We start from the raw sequence: 17,038 nt of genomic DNA on the forward strand, positions 1-17,038 counted from the left end.
TGTGTGCAAGGCAGAGAAGCAACAATTGTGAGAGCAGAACTTTTTTACGTGTTCCATGTTCAGAAAGACAACAAATGAACAGATGGAACTTGAGACTTAGGAAGCAGGGAGTCACCAAATTGGACCTTGCAGCTACAAGTCCATTTGATTATGCTCGGAGATTTGAGTATAGGGAATTTGTTTAAAAAGGACATTGTAAGACTCACCCTGATCTGTCAGGGAAATGAGAGCCTGCTGAAATGACTGGAGAGATTTGGACCTGAATCTACAAAGCTGCATTTCTGATGAGAATGGTGCAACATACAAATGTAATTGGGGTTTTTGGTACTGTTAAGAAGTTAACAAGAAATACTTTGTCAGTACTTAAGCAACAAATACTCTAAACTAATGTTAAGTCAAGGTTGATTTTAGTTTATTATAGCAAAAATCTTAAAATGTGAAAGGTTATTATGTGATCCTTTCCATAGGTCAGTGGGAAAACCATTTCTTTAAATGTTATAGGTCTCTATGGGGATAACAAATATTTCATCCATTTCCCTGTAGGTGTGTGTTTAAGACTGCTATAATGTGACATGGAAGTGTTAATTACCTGAATGATAAAAAGGTTACTTGTTTGGAAAGTCGAAAAAATTTCAGCTAGAACAAAGGGCTTTTGCGATTTACTCTAAAGGAGTAAGAAGCAGAGAAGCAGAGAAGAATGAATATTGACTCAGAATTCATGATACTGACACTGGATAATAATGTTCAAAAATATATTTTTCATCAGTATATTAAAAAAGATATCAATTTTAAACTGAAGAATTGAAATTCACGCACCCAGAATTGGCCATGAACCAGTCCCTGAATTTGATGAGACAATGAGAATCCCTCCAGTCATTTCAGCAGGCTCTCATTTCCCTGACAGATCAGGATGAGTCTTACAAATATCCTTTTTAAACAAATTCCCTATACTCAGTTCTCTGAGCATAATCAGTATGTGGATAAGCCTACAAAAGGAGGCTATACTTGATTTGGTATTAGGTAATGAACCTGGACAAGTGTCGGATCTCTCAGTGGGAGAGCACTTTGAGGATAGTGATCATAACTATCACCTTTACACTAGCATTGGAAAGGGATAGGATCAGACAAGCTAGGAAAATGTTTATCTGGAGTAAGGGGAATTATGAAGCCATCAGGCAGCAAATTAGAGGCATAAATTGGAAAGAGGTTTTCTCGAGGAAATGTACAGAAGTAATGTGGCGGATTTTCAAGGAATGTTTGTCTGGAGTTCTGAATGATAACATTCCAATAAGACAGGGAAGTTTTGGTAGGTTACAGGAACCATGGTGCACGAAAGTTGCAATGAATTTAGTCAAGAAGACAAGCATACAGAAGGTTCAGGGAGCTAGGTAATGTTAGGGATCTAGAGGAGTATACGACTTGTAGGAAGCAACTTAAGAAGGAAATTAGGAGAGCCAGAAGGGGTCGTAAGAAGGTCTTGGCAGTTAAGATTAAGGAAAACCCCAAGGCATTCTACAAGTATGTGAAGAGCAAAAGGATAAGATGAAGGAATAGGACCTATCAAATGTGACGGTGGGAATGTTTGTATAGAACCAGTAGAAATAGCAGAGGTGCTCAATGAATACTTTACTTCAGTTTTCACGGTGGAAAAGGATTTTGGTGGTTGTAGTGCAGGCTTGCGGCGGACTGAAAAATTTGAGTATGTTGACATTAAGAAAGAGGACGTGTTGGAGTTTTTGAAAAGCATCAAGATAGATAAGTCACCGGGACCGGATGGGACGTACCAGGTTATTATCGGAGGTGAGGGAAGACATCGCAGAGCCTCTGGCGATCATCTTTGTGTCATTGATGGAGACGGGAGAGGATCCGGAGGATTGCAGATGTGGTTCCTCTATTCAAGAAAGGGAGAAGAGATAGCCCAGGAAATTATCGACCAGTGAGTCTAACCTCAATGGTTGGTAAGTTGATGGAGAAGATCCTGAGAAACAGGATTTATGAATATTTGGAGGCACAGTATGATCAAAAATAGTCAGCACGGCTTTGTCAGGGGTAGATCATGCCTTACGAGCCTGGTTGAGTTTTTTGAAGATGCAACTAAACACATTGACGAAGGAAGAGCGGTAGATGTGGTTTATATGGACTTCAGCAAAGTGTTCGATAAGGTCCCCCATGCAAGGCTTATTGAAAAAGTGAGGGGGCATGGGATCCAAGGGGACACTGCTTTGCGGATCCACAGAACATAAGAACATAAAGAACATAAGAAATAGGAGCAGGAGTAGGCCAACTAGCCCTTCGAGCCTGCCCCGCCATTCAATAAGATCATGGCTGATCTGTCGTGGCTCAGTTCCACATTCCCGCCCTCTCCCCGTAACCCTTAATCCCCTCTCTCATCAAAAACCCATCAACCCGCGTCTTAAAAATATTTAGCGAGGCAGCCTCCACCACTTCAACGGGCAGAGAATTCCAGAGATTCACCACCCTTTGAGTGAAGAAGTTCCTCCTCAACTCTGTTCTAAACCGCCCCCCCCTTTATCTTGAGGCTATGCCCCCTAGTCCTACTATCCTTTCTGAGCTCTCCACCTCTATCCTATCCATCCCATTCATCATCTTATACGTCTCAATGAGATCTCCCCTCATTCTTCTAAACTCTAACGAGTACAAGCCTAATCTATTCAGCCTTTCCTCATAGCTCAACCCCCTCAACTCCGGAATCAGCCTAGTAAACCTCCTCTGCACTCCCTCCAAGGCTAAAATATCCTTGCGTAAGTATGGCGCCCAAAACTGCACACAGTACTCCAGCTGCGGCCTCACCAATGCTCGATACAGCCGCAGCAAGACCTCCCTACTTTTATATTCAATCCCCCTCGCGATGAAAGCCAGCATCCCATTCGCCTTCCTGACCACCTGCTGCACCTGCAAGCTGAAGGCAGAAAGTAGTTGTAGATGGGTCTTTTTCTGCATGGAGATCGGTCACCAGTGGAGTGCCCTCCTTGCTCTTTGTGATTTTTATAAATGACCTGGATGAGGAAGTGGAGGGATGGGTTGGTAAGTTTGCCGATGCCACGAAGGTTGGAGGTGTTGTGGATAGTTTGGAGGGATGTCAGAAGTTGCAACGAGACATACATAGGATGCAAGACTGGGCGGAGAAGTGGCAGATGGACTTCAACCCGGACAAGTGTGTGGTGGTTCAAACAGGATGACAGAATATAATATTAAGGGTAAGACTCTTAGCAGTGTGGAAGATCAGAAGGATCTTGGGGTCCGGGTTCATAGGACGCTCAACTCAGCTTCTCAGGGAAAGGACGTTACTAAGAAGGCATATGGTATACTGGCGTTCATCAATCAAGGAATTTGAGTTTAGGAGTCAGGAGATAATGCTGCAGCTGTATAAGACCCTGATCAGACCCCACCTGGAGTACTGTGCTCAGTTCTAGTCACCTCATTACAGGAAGGAAGCCATAGAAGGGTGCAGAGGAGATTTACAAAGATATTGCCTGGATTGGGTGGCATGCCTTATGAGGACAGATTAAGAGAGTTGGTCTTTCCTCCTTAGAGAAAAGAAGGATGAAAGGTGACCTGACAGAGGTGTATGAGATGTTGAGAGGTATTGATCGTGTGGATTCTGAGGCTTTTTCCCCAGGGCAGAAATGGCTGCCACAAGAGGACACAGGTTTAGGGTGCTAGGGAGTAGGTACAGAGGAGATGTCAGGGGTAAGTTTTTCACTCAGAGGGTGGTGGGTGCGTGGAATCGGCTGCCAGTGATGGTGGTGGAGGAGGAGGATTCGATAGGGTCTTTTAAAGAGACTTTTGGATAAGTACATGGGACATAGTAAGGTAGAGGGTTATAGGTAAGCCTAGTAGATAGGGATATGTTCGGCACGACTTGTGGGTCGAAGGGCCTGTTTGTGCTGTAGTTCTTCTATGTTCTATAGTGGTAGATGACAGACAATTAAGATTGTTGTTTTGTATACAATGGTGATACCATGAAGAGGAACTGTTCAAGTTTTAGACTGTGGGCCACACACATCTATCAGAGTCTTGCTGCCCATGTATAATTTTAAATTCAATTATTCCATTGGATTGCATAAGTTGCTCACGCAGATGTTTTAACTTACATGCATCTGCCAATGAAGAAACAATAATAAAAACAAAATCTTCAGGATTAACCAACAAATTCAAACTGAATAACTGGCAAATAATAAACAAACATAAATGCTAAAATAAAAAGCAAAGCCCTGTAGCTACTGGAAATCTGAACAGAAAACATTGGAAATATTCAGGTCAGACAACATGTGCAGAGAGAAGCTAACAGCTTATAGTCAGAATCCCATAGCCTTAAATAGGGCTGAAATGCCTGAGTTTACCCAGCATGATGGCTTTATGTATCACAAAAGCCGCTGAATAGACACTAGCTATAAATCCACATAAACTAAGTGCAAATATTTTTATAGAGATCATCGAACTCAAATTAAAATATGAATTACATTCTCAAAACAAAAGCTACCAACATTAGACAATACATTAATTGAAAATTGTGTGGTATGTTGTCCAATGTTACTGGAACAGAAAACCACTACTCTTCAATTTGATGGTGTGTATCAGGGAACTATAACACTAGTTAACTTATCAGTACAATCAATTACTGCATTACAAGCATGTAATCAGTGCAAAAAGACAGCTTAACTGAAATCTTCAGAGATGACTAAGCATCAAGTGACACAAACTTGAAAAGCTTTCACACCTAACTAGCTGTTTTCAATAGCCCTCAGTGCTACATACGTAAAGTCTTGCTCCACGCAATCGTAACGTGCATGGGGCATCACATTGCCCTTTTTACTGTATGTAATGGCAAGTCCGCATTCTTCATCAATTATTTCGGTGCTTTTCTCCTTGGGTCCATCCGCATCTGCTGCAAAGACATTGAATAGTTTTTTTTAAAACCAAAACTGAACTATTCACTAATTTATTTGCTATACTCGAGGGACCAAAGAACACAGTTAAGTTCCTTTGATGAACATCTTTTAAACTATCTTAACCAAATTAACTTTTTAAAAATTCACCCATGGGCTGGGCAAGGTTTTATTGTCATGAACTGAACAACCATTCCAGAAGGCATTTATAAGTCAACCACAATGCTGAGAGTCTGGAGTCACAGGTAGGCCAGGCTGGGCAAATTTACTTCCCTAAAAGACATTTGTGAACCAGATGGGTTTTTCTGACAATAATTTTATGGTCATCATTAGATGTTAGATTGGATTCAAATTTTATCATCACCCTTAGTAGGATTTGAACTGAGGTCCTCAGATTACTAGTCCAGTGATAATACAACTTGGCCATCACCTCCCCCTAACAGAGGCTATTCCAGCTCAGCTGAAGACAGAAGAAACATCAGATTTCTTCTGAGTGTGCAATAAGCAAAACCAGACCTCCTTTTGAAATCGAGTTTTCTGGATATTCCATAAATACATACACGTGCACACAGTTTGAAAATGATCTCATGGCAAATTATGATTGAACAGCAACTGCCTGGATTATCAGGTTAACTGAATGAAGCCAAAACAGCTCAGTTGGGAGAGTGTCACACTGAAAGTCTCTGATTCAATCACAGGTTATGGCATGAGTCCACATTTCTGGGCAGCACGGTGTCAGTGATTAGCACTGCTGCCTCTCAGCACCAGGGACCTGGGATCAATTCCCAGCTTGGGTCACTGCGCAGAGTCTACACATTCTCCCCATGCTGCGTGGGTTTCCTCCGGGTGCTCTGGCTTCCTCCCAAAGTCCAAAGACGTGCTGGTTAGGTGCACTGGCCGTGCTAAATTCTCCCGCAGTGTACCCGAACAGGAACCAGAGTGTGATGACTAGGAGATTTTCACAGTAACGTCATTGCAGTGTTATGGTAAGCCTACTTGTGACACTAATAAATAAACTTTAAAAACATTGTCCAGTTAACTGCATATACTCCACATTGCATGCAAATATCCATCTTCACTTTTTATTAAAATTAAGACCTGTATTTCTGACATGACAAAATCATTTATATTTCAAACAGAACTCTGGACTTTTTCTAAAAAAAAAACAAACAGGCTACCAAAAAAGTCAAATTAAAATTAAAGCGTTCACAAAACTGTGGGTTTGCAGCCCCACACCCTCAAATGGTGCCACTTCACACCAGATAGGCTACTGCCTCCTATGCATAAGGATTAGTGGGGTGTTAAAAACAGCTGGTTGCCTGAGTAAACTGTCTTAAATAATGCATTCAAGAAGTTAGATAAGTACATGAGAGAAAAAGAATAGAAGGATATGCTAATAGGATTAGGAGGATGGGAGGAGGCTCACATGGAGCACCAATACTGGTTTAGACTAGTTGAACCGAATGGTTGGATAATGTGCCATAAATTTTATATAAATCCCATGTGCTAAAAGTTAATGCTGATTCCTCCAGATTAAGTTGACCTGCAGTCATTACAAAAAAAGCAGCACTGATGGAACAGTAAAGAAAAGATAACTGTGGAAAAGTAAAAATATTAGACCAGGATGCAAATTGAAACATGAAAAATTTACAGCACGAGACAAGTCAACCCTTCGTCTCCGTGCCGGCCAAAAGAGCTATCTGGTCTAATCCTATACTCTAGCTCTTGATCTGTAGACCTGTAGGTTACAGCATTTCAAATGCACATCCTAATGCTTTTTATTAAAGTAATGAGGATTATTGCACCTGCCATCCTTTCGGACCCCATCACCCTCTAGGTAAACAAAAAAATCTCAATTACCTTCCAACTCTTCTCCCAATTGCTTTAAATCTACTCCCCTTTCCACCCCAATTGGGAAACAGATTTTTCCTATCCTTTCTATGCCCTTCAATTAAATCTTCGCTCTTTGCCAAAGGAAGAAAATCCTAGCATAGTCAATCTTTCCCGAGTTCTTCATTGCTGACAACATCCTTGGAAATTTCCTGTGCCCTCATTTGTTTGTGATCACATCTTTCTTGCAACCTGGTGACCAGGACTGCACACAGGCCAGGTTAGGTCAATGCTGTGACCTAACTAGTGTTTATACAGTTCCAGTATAACCTCTTCTCTTACTTCAATCTGACTGTTAATGAAGGAAATCACTGCAAATGCTTTCTTAACCAACTAACTACCCATCCTATCTTCACAGATCTGCAGACATGAGCCAAAATTCTTCTGTTCCAATATGCTTGTGTCCTGCCATGTGTTATGTTTATAGTAGTTGAGAAACAAATCAATAAAGATATAGACAACACAATTGGAATGATAATAGTTGGTACAAAGAGGACTGAGGGGAAGCAAACAAGGAAAAAATGGTAAAAACTGGAAAAACTTGAACCAAGAGTCCATTATCATTTTGCTGATAAATTACTACAAATGTATGAATCAACACTATACCTACTCAAAAAATGTATCAAATAACAGGTTATAAACCAATATTTTAGATTACCTAACATAGAAAAGAAGTTCAATACTGTGCAAAGGACTACAAGGGCTTTTTAGTGGGTCTAGCCAAAGAATATCTGTGAATTATTGCTGTACATTAAAATGAAAGAATCCACTTCTGCTTAGGTATATTTTGTTATAAAGGGCAGTTTCACGTTCTAATTTTAATACAAACGTGTTCACAGAAACTTGGACAACATTACTTTTGTGTCAATTTTGCCATTTCATTAAATTATCTAATTGAGTGGCGCACAGGTCAAAGTGACAGCTATCCCAGGTTCATTTTACCCTTGGTTACTTCAAATTCATTTCAAACTCCTTCAAGAAAAGGGACAAGGATTTGGAAATTTAAGTACTGCATTTTTTTTTGCGAATACTGACTGGCTATATGATTTGAACATTGGAGTTAACATCATAAGAGTTTGGAAATTGAGTAATCATTTTCAGATTGTGATTTGGAGTTCCGCTGCATCGAGCACAAAAGGCTGAAATCAAATCAAATTGCTGGAATTACAAGCAGACCAAGCAGTGTTAATACGGCTTGAAAGAAAGCTGTTTAAAGCTTGTAATCATCAACTAAAGACGTACCTGGAGAATTTTCTACAATAAGCACCGAGGTTTCACTGTCATTCTCCCCTTCAGTATCACTTATTACAATAACACCCTCCTCTGGCTCCATCTGCAGTCCCACTCACCACTGTAAAGAGAGAAATTCACATTGTGAGAATGCTTTTGTTGAACTGGTGTCAGTACTGTTCTTTCTTGGTTGGATATAACAGAACTCTGCCATTCTGCTTCAACCATGACTTCCCAGTTGAGGCCTGACTGCACACACAAATTTTGAACATCCCGCAACATCTATCTTGTTAATCCTGGTCCTTCAACGGCACATTACAAACCCCTGACCTCAGCCACCTTCATGGGCAAGGACAGCGGGTGCATTAGAATACCACTACCTGCAAGATCCACACCATCCTCACCTGGAACTATATTGCCCTTACTTCACTGTTACTGGGTCAAAATCCTGAAACTCCCTTTTCAATAGCACTCTAGGTGTACTTACACTACACTGCCCGCAGCAGTTCAAGGCATGGCTCTTCACCACCTTCGAGGGCAATTAGAGAGGAGTAATGAGAGCAATTAAAAGATGGGTAATATATGCTGGCCTATCCAGCAAACCCATATGCAGTGCACAACTAAATAATAAAATTCAATTGCATTTGGATAAATAAAGTTCAGGAAAAAAACTATGAATGATTGAAACTAGTGAGAATTGCTCAGAGTCAATTTGTAATACTGCATACTACTGGACAATCTGTACCATATTAATCACAAGTTGATTTAAAGGGCAGGGTCTGACATGGATGTGAATTCAATAAAAAAATCTGGAATTAACAATCTGATGATCATGAAACCATTGTCAATTGTCAGAAAAAAACCCATCTGGTTCACTCATGTCCTTTAGGGAAAGAAATCTGTCATCCTTATCTGGTCTGACCTACATGTGACTCTAGAGGCATAGCAATGTGGTTGACTCTCAACTGTCATCTGAACAAGGGCACCAGGGATGGGCAATAAATGCTGGCCAGCCAGTGACGCCCATGTTCCAAAGAAATGTAGAAAGAAAAATGCACACATATAAATATATGGTTTACCATATAAAATTTCTGATGACAACTTCAACGAGCACAAAGATCATGGAATCATAAAATACCTAGTGCAGAAGGAGGTTGTTTCGCCCATCGAGTCTGCACTGATTCTGACAAAGTATCTTACCTAAACCTTTTCCCCTATCCTAGCCCCATAACCCAACACATTTACCATGGCCAATCCACTTAACCCGCACATCTTTGGACTAGGGGAGAAAGCTGGAGCACCCGGAGGAAACCCATGCAGATATAGGGAGAACATGCAAACTCGACACAGTCACCTAAGGCTGGAATTGAACCCGGTTCCCTGGCACTGTGAGGTAGTAATGCTAACCACTCTGCCACCATGTTGCCCAATAGTAGGAAGTTGTAGACAGATTTAAATACAAGGATAAGAATTTAAAATTTGATGCATTCAGAGACCAGGAGCAAGTCAGTCAGTTGGAGTTTCTGGAATAAGGTGAAATTGGTGCAAAATAAGATCTGGTGAGTAACTGGAAATTCCCAGATTAATTCCCTGGACATACGAGGTTAACTATGTTCAGTTCAGTGACAGCAAAGATACAACAATAACCCTCAGTATCTGTGGGTCTGGGATAAAAATTAACTATTGTTCTTGCTCATAAATCGCTCTTGGCAAAATGCTGGAAATGCAGTGATTGAGGTTCTTGTCTGTGAATCCCCCCAGAATAAATTAGTTTATTGCGGTTAACTGTGAAAGATCAGGCAAATCTTGCAAACTTGAGAGAGATAAAACTACCAAAATAAAGCAACCACCTTTAGGAGTGAGGACTAAGATGCCAGGAACTCTGTGCAAATACTAAATTCTTGACTGTCAGGGATGCAAGTCTGACATGATATTGTTCCCTCTAAGATATTGGCAGGTTTCTTTCCTCTAAGGGCATTAGTGAATCCGATGGGTTTTTAAGACAAAAGGCTATTACCAAGACCAGCTTTTCTTATATTCCAGATTTATTAACTGAATTCAAATTCCAGCAGCTGCATGGTGGGATTTGAACTCATCTTCCCAGAATATTAGCCTGGGCGTCTGGATTACCAATCTAGTGGTAAACATACAAACAAGAAGCAGGAGTATACAATTCAGCTTTTGAGCTTAATTGTTCATTGAGTAAGATCATGGTTGATTTGATAGTACCCTTAAATATGCATCCTGCCTATCCCAATAACCTATCACCCCTGGTGTACCAAGGATCGATCCACCTCTATCTTCACAATATTCAAACTTTGCTTGGGGAAGGAAACTTTTGCCACCCTTAACCGATCTGCCTTACATGTTTAAAGTTGATTTATTAGTGTTACAAGTAAACTCACATTAACAGGGCAATGAAGACACTATGAAATTCCCCTAGTTGCCATATTCCAGCACCTGTCTGGGTAACATGCAGATTCCGCACAGTCACCCAAGCTGGGAATTGAACCTAGGTCTCTGATGCTATGAGGCAGCAGTGCTAACCCCTGTGCCACCGTGCCACCCCAGGCTTCAGGTGTGACTCCAGATGCACAGCAAGATGGCTAACTCTAAACTGCCTTCTGAAATAGCTATCGAGTCACTTGGCAATTGGAAATCGGCAACAAATGGTGACCAGCAAAACTCATATCCCATGAAGAATAAAAATGCCATTTTTTGAGGGCATTTCAGAATGTAGGAAGTTTGAGCAGAATTTTATGAATTCAACCAGCTGTGTCTTTAGGTTCAGTAATTTCACCAACTTATTTCTGTTTGAGTTTGTATTGTATTGGCAGATCAATGAGAAGAACTAGGCCCATTCCTTAATTTCCTTTAATGGGGAGATGGAGCATGTTGGCAATGTCATTCAGAAGGAAGACAGAAAGCAGGAAACTACAGGCCAGTTAGCCTGACATCTGTTGCAGAGACCCAATATCAGAAGCTATTATAGCCCGCCACATGGGTAAGTTCGATAGTCGGTCAAAATCATCATAGTTTTGTGAAAGGGAGATCACGTTTAACCAATTTATTAGAGTTCTTTGCGGAATAACATGTGTTGTAGATAAATGGGAACCAGTGGATGCAATTAAGACTTCCAGGAGGCATTTGATAAAAAAAATTAAACATTAAAAAGATAAAGAACATCTGCAATTGAGAGAGTTTCAATTTATATTATAAACTTTAGTGGCACTGAATACATGTTAAATTAATCATTTATAAATCCTGCTTTCAAGGATTTTATTTTTGTCACAATTATAGTGAGCAAAAACAAAATGGTGGCCAGGCAGTTGTCAGTAACAGTAAATGTCTGCATAAAACACTCCCTCCAAGCCACTTTTACTCTAATCCATTTAATTTTTTCCCAAATGGTTTGGCTAACTGAAGTATGTAACAAGCTACTACTACTAGCAGCAGGGTCCCAGGTTCAGTTACAGTCCCTGCTGAATTAAGTGATCACAGTCAGGGTTCTGTAAATGCTCTCAACACTCCTGGGTTAAGGAATACAAAATGTGTTAATATTTCCACTCCTTGCAAGAAGTGCCAATACCATGACCATGATCAAAGGAGGATCTCTCCAATTCTGCTTTCCTTCTCTCCCTCAAGCCATATGGTCAAATTGTAGATTCATTGACACAGCTCAAGAGGCCATCGTGTCCACACTGATCAATAAAGATCTGACTACACAAATCCAATTTTCATACTCCTGGAGGTTACGGCAGTGCAATTGAATATCCAAATGCTCCTTGAATATAAAGAGTTCCTGACTCAACCATCCTTTCAGGCAGTAAGTTAGACTCCCACCACCCTCTGGGTGAAAAGGTTTCTCCTCAGCTCCTCTTAGCCTTGTACCTCTTATCTTAAACCTATATCCCCCGGCTATTAACTCCTCTATTAATGGAAAATTTGCCTTCCTATCCATGCTCCTTACAAGTCCATCGACCTTCACAGCTCCAAAAGAAAACTGCCCCAGCCTCCCAATCTTTCCTCACAGTTTACAGCCTCCTGTCCAGGCAGCATTCTGGCAAATCTCCTCTGTGCCCTCATGGGTACAATCACATCCCCTCTATAATGTGGTGGCCAGAACCATACGCAGTACTCCAGATGCAGCCTAACCAGCATGACCTGCTCTTATCCTCTAATGCATTGACTCAAAGGCAACTTTTCCATATGCCCTCATTAGTGGATATGCACTCCAACATCTCTCTGATCCTGAGTACTTTCCAGGATCCAAAAAAAAATTCATAGTAAAATCCTTTGCCTCAATAGTCCTTCCCAAGTTCACTCCCTCACAATTTTCCAGGCTGAATTCCATTTACCGCTGCTCTTCCCACCTGACCGTCCATTTGATATCTTCCTGCAGCCTATCATCTCACTATTTAGCACACCATCAATTTTTGTGTCATCCACAATCTTCTTGATTATACTCCTGCTCTTAAGTCCAAATCATTAATGCACATTACAAATAGCAAGAGCCCAGCACCAAGCCCTGCAGAACTCTGGAAAGAGACTCCGAGTCACAGAAATATCCCTCTATCATCCCTTGCTTCCAGTCTCTCAGCCAATTTTGGAACTAACATGTCACGTTGTTTTGAATCTAATTAGCCCTTACTATCTTGAACAGTCTGTCTGGAGGAACCTTATCAAAGGCCTTCCTCAAGTCCATATAAGCCACATTAAATACATTCCCTCATCAACATTCAACCTCCCCAAAAAAGCTGATTAAATTTGTCAAACATGACCTTCCTCTAACAAATCCATGCGGACTATAAAGTGTAGATGGATTCATTCTGCCTCTCACATGTAGATATATTCATTCTGCTCCTCACTTAGATAGATTCAACTTCAGAATTCTTTCTAGTAACTTTCATCCCTTTAACCTGAGGTTGTGCTCTCTGGTTCTAGTTTTTCCTACTATTGGAAACATCCTCTCCATGTCCACTCTATCCAGGCCTCGCAGTATCCTGCAAGTTTCAAATAGATTCCCCCCGCTCCACCCCATCCTTCTGAATTCCAATGGTTACAGACCCAGAGTCCTCAACTGTTCCTCAAAGTTCTTCATTCCAGGGATCACTCGTGAATCTCCTCAGGACCCTTTCCAAGACCAGCACATTCTTCCTTAGATATGGGGCTCAAAATGTAATCAGCGCCATCCTTTTCCACTGAATTGGTCTTCACAAAGTATTCACTGAAGTTTGTACCCACATCTTCCAGGTGCACACAGATTACCTGAAGGTCCCCAATTCGCCCCATGTTTTCCAAAGTTATTCATTCTTCTGTTCCTATACTCACTGTTGCATGGCACCTGGAGTAATCTAAAGGTTACTACCTTTGAAGTCCTGTTTTTCAATTTCCTACCTTACAGCCTAAAGTCTGCTTGCAGGACCTAATCTCTCTTTCCTCCTATGTCATTGATCACAACATCTGGCTATTCATCACTCTTTACATGATCTGGTAATCCTGGATTTCTCCAGCAATACCATATCAATGCCCAGTTTAGCAAGGACACCTGATTGGCATAGCCACAGCAGCCCAGAACTTCTGATCTCGAGCAATCCAATAGCCTCAGCTGCCAAATCATTCACCCATCATCTTCAGAACGCCTTGCAGCAATTGTTACAACTTCCTTAAGCTGCGAGGTGACCACATCCTGAAACATGTTATCCATGAGCCCCTCGGCCTCAAGAGCTCACCCCAACTGCCGCTCACGCAGCTACTCCACTCAAAAGCACCTCCCTTGTCTTCCCATGTTCGCTGTGAAAAATGGTCTGGCCCAGACACAAGCAGTTAAATCCCAGTATGCATCAGGCCTTTAAGTTAAAATCCAATGTTATAGCTGACTTATTACTCTTTCTACAAAGGAGATTTTTGGAGTCAGACAGAGAGAGGACATGTCCCCTTTTCTTCATGCTCTTCTACAGAGTGTCATTGCTGGCTAGGTGCAATGGCCATGCTAAATTCTCCCTCAGTGTACCCGAAAAGTTGCCAGAGTGCAGTGACTAGGGAATTTTCACAGTAACTTCACTGCAGTGTTAACATAAGCTTACTTATGACACTAATATATAAACTTTAAAATTCCATCTCTTGGAGCTGATTACAGAAATGAACCAGACCATTGTGCTAGTTATTTTTAAACCAGCAACGTTCCCATCTCTTTCACACATACTCGCCAAACCTGGCAAGTTAAGCACTAGAATACTTTTATTTTTATGTCAGATTCACCACAAATTAGTCTTCCTACAATCCTTGCAAAAACATTTAGCACGTGCCGTTCTGCAGCATTCAGTAAACATAAAAATCACCAAGCAAACGAATGCTTGACTTTACTTTCTTCTGTGAAAGTCATAACAAATAATAGAGCACAAAAATTTTGACTGAATGGCAATATCTCCTCGTAACAGCTACACAGGAGCACTCAGGGGTGACAATACAATCCAGAGAAAAAAAAATTAGATAAAGGCAAAACGTTGGAATCTAAAACAGAAAATGCTGGAGAAACTCAGCAGGGCTGTTAGCATCGACGGAGAGAGAGTAGAGTCAACACTTCAAGTCAGGATGACCCTTTGATGAGTTTATTTCAGTACTGGGGAGATTTTACAGCAATTTGGGTTTACGGTTCAGAGAAAAAAAATACTTATTGTGCTCACACTGAGAAGAATTAGGTTGGGGGCAACTCAGATGGTCGAGAATAGCAGCTGAACAATTTTTTAAAAAAGATGAACATGAAGTAAGAGTAAACAAGGTCTTACCTGGAGTTAAAAAAGAAACACAAACACAACGGTGAGGAGAGTAAGCAGTCCCCCAGGGCCAGAAGATGGCGGCAGCTCGGTCTTCCCCACACCACCCCCCCCTACCCCCACCCCCCAGCCCCCGGGGCAGGGGGCTCTCACCTCACTGGGTGCCCGGCCCCTCCTCCCCGTGAGGGGAGGCTTCCCGGGACGGGGGCAGGCCTTGACCGGGGACAGCAGTTGGTGTCTCCGTTGCCGAAGGTGTACCACAGACACCAAGCCCGCATCAGAATCCCGGTCTCTCTCTCTGTCTCTCCCTTTGCATTCACCGCGCGCGCCGTCACTAACCCCGCCCCCCGCTTCACTTCCGAGTCACCGGCAACCACTTCCGGGACACATTACCATGGAAACGGCCCATCTCTGTTTCTGTCTGTGTCTCTCTCCCCCCGCCCCCCCTCTTCCTCCAGCAGCGTCTCTTCAAATGCGAAGAGCGTGCAGGTAAAGTTTATCTATTAGTGTCACCCCAGCTACGACTGTAACACTACATTCTGTACCCTCTCATAGAGTCATAGAAACCCTACAGTTCAGAAAGAGGCCATTCGGCCCATTGAGTCTGCACTGATCACAATCACACCCAGGCTGTACCCCCATATCCCTACATATTTTACTCGCTAATCCCTCTAACCTAGGCATCTCAGGACACTAAGGGGCAATCTTTACCATGGCCAATAAACCTAACCCACACATCTTTGGACTGTGGGAGGAAAGCAGAGAACGCGGAGGAAACCCGTGCAGACATGGGGAGAATGTGCAAACTCCACACAGACAGTGACCCAAGCTAGGAATCGAACCCAGGTCCCTGGAGCTGTGAAGCATTAGTGCTAATCACTGTGCTACCATGTCGACCCTTTCCTCTCCTTTCCTTCTCTATGAATGGTATGCTTTGTCTGTATAGTGTGCAAGAAACAATACTTTTCAGTGTATACTAATACATGACAATAATAAATCAAATCAAAAAAGTCAGCTTACATTCTGCAATGTAGGGATTCTATGTTCATTAACACTGCAATGATGTTACTGTGAAAATCCCCAAGTTGCCACACTCTGGCGCCTGTTTGGATACACTGAGGGAGAATTTAGCATAGCCAGTGTACCTAACCAGCACGTCTTTTGGACTGTGGGAGGAAACCCGTGCAGACATGTGGAGAACGTGCAGACTCCACACAGACATTGACCCAAGCTGGGAATCGAACCTGGGTGCCTGGTGCTGTGAGGCAGCACTGCTCCCCATTGTACCACCCCAAGCTCATCTCTTTGGCATCTTCATACTCATACATGTAAGGTACCAAAATAGCACAGCACAAGTCATGAGTAGAGGATGGTTTGCATTTTTTTTGTGGAGATTTATATTTGTCAGGTTGCTATTTCTCTCAAATTTCTCACCCGTTTTGGCTTTTGGTTTATTCATTCATAGGACGTGGATATCACTGGTTGCCAGCATTAATTACCCATCCCTAGTTGCCCTTGAACTGAATGCCTTACTAGACCATTTCAGAGGGCAGTTGAGTCAACCACACTGTTGTGGCTTTGGAGTCACATCTAGGCCAGACCAGATGGCAGATTTCCTTCCCTAAAGGACATTAGTGAACCAGATGGGTTTTCCAACAATGATTTCATGGTCATCAGTAGATTTTAATCCAATTTTTTTTATTGAATTCAAATTCCACCATCTGCTGTGGCAGGATTCAAACAGGTGTCTCCACAACATTAGCTGAATTTCTAGATTAATAGTCTAGCATTAATACCACTTGGCCATCACCTAATGAGATGATGGAAGTGCAGGATAGATTTTGAATATCAGATTTGACACACATGCAGACCAATGAATTGATGATTCTTTGCTGCTCCCAGGTAGAGCTCTGCTCAAATGAGCGTCCCATTATTTTAAAGGGTTCAAAATGTTTGCACCGATTGCCAGCTGTGAAAATTCTCTATTCTGTTGGACGTGCAAAGGTCGTTCATATAGTATCATGGTTTGAAACTGTTTAGTGCAAAGAAAACTAAAGTAGAGTTAAAATATAGGATCACCAAATTCTGCTTCAGGCTATCGGTGCTGTGATCTGCTCTGATACAGTTTCTGTAAGTCTGTGTTGCAAGCATTTAGTGCAATTCTAGACATACCTAGTCTCTGGTACTGTCATCTGTGATCGTACTCTGTTTTTGTGTTGTCCTGTTCTACAA

At 41.9% G+C, this 17,038-nt stretch overlaps 1 protein-coding gene across 2 annotated transcripts in view; it reads right to left on the bottom strand.

Annotated features, from left to right (window-relative positions):
- Nucleotides 1-14,904, bottom strand: part of LOC145354834 (uncharacterized) — a 56,688-nt gene extending 41,784 nt beyond the window's left edge. The window contains exons 1-3 of one of the 2 annotated variants that reach the window (XM_080206350.1): nt 14,819-14,904; nt 8,043-8,151; nt 4,780-4,906 (exon numbers count right to left, since the gene is read on the bottom strand). In XM_080206350.1, the coding sequence (XP_080062476.1) occupies nt 4,780-4,906; nt 8,043-8,133 (218 nt within the window). In that variant the 5' untranslated portion in view covers nt 8,134-8,151; nt 14,819-14,904. Of the gene's footprint in view, nt 1-4,779; nt 4,910-8,042; nt 8,152-14,818 lie in introns of both variants that reach the window. The other variant, XM_080206349.1, reaches the window with a different exon arrangement.
- Between the last annotated feature and the right edge of the window lie 2,134 nt (nt 14,905-17,038).

Source organism: Carcharhinus amblyrhynchos, chromosome 18 (assembly GCF_965287045.1).
Source record: "Carcharhinus amblyrhynchos chromosome 18, sCarAmb.v2.hapA, whole genome shotgun sequence".
NCBI lineage: Eukaryota > Metazoa > Chordata > Chondrichthyes > Carcharhiniformes > Carcharhinidae > Carcharhinus > Carcharhinus amblyrhynchos.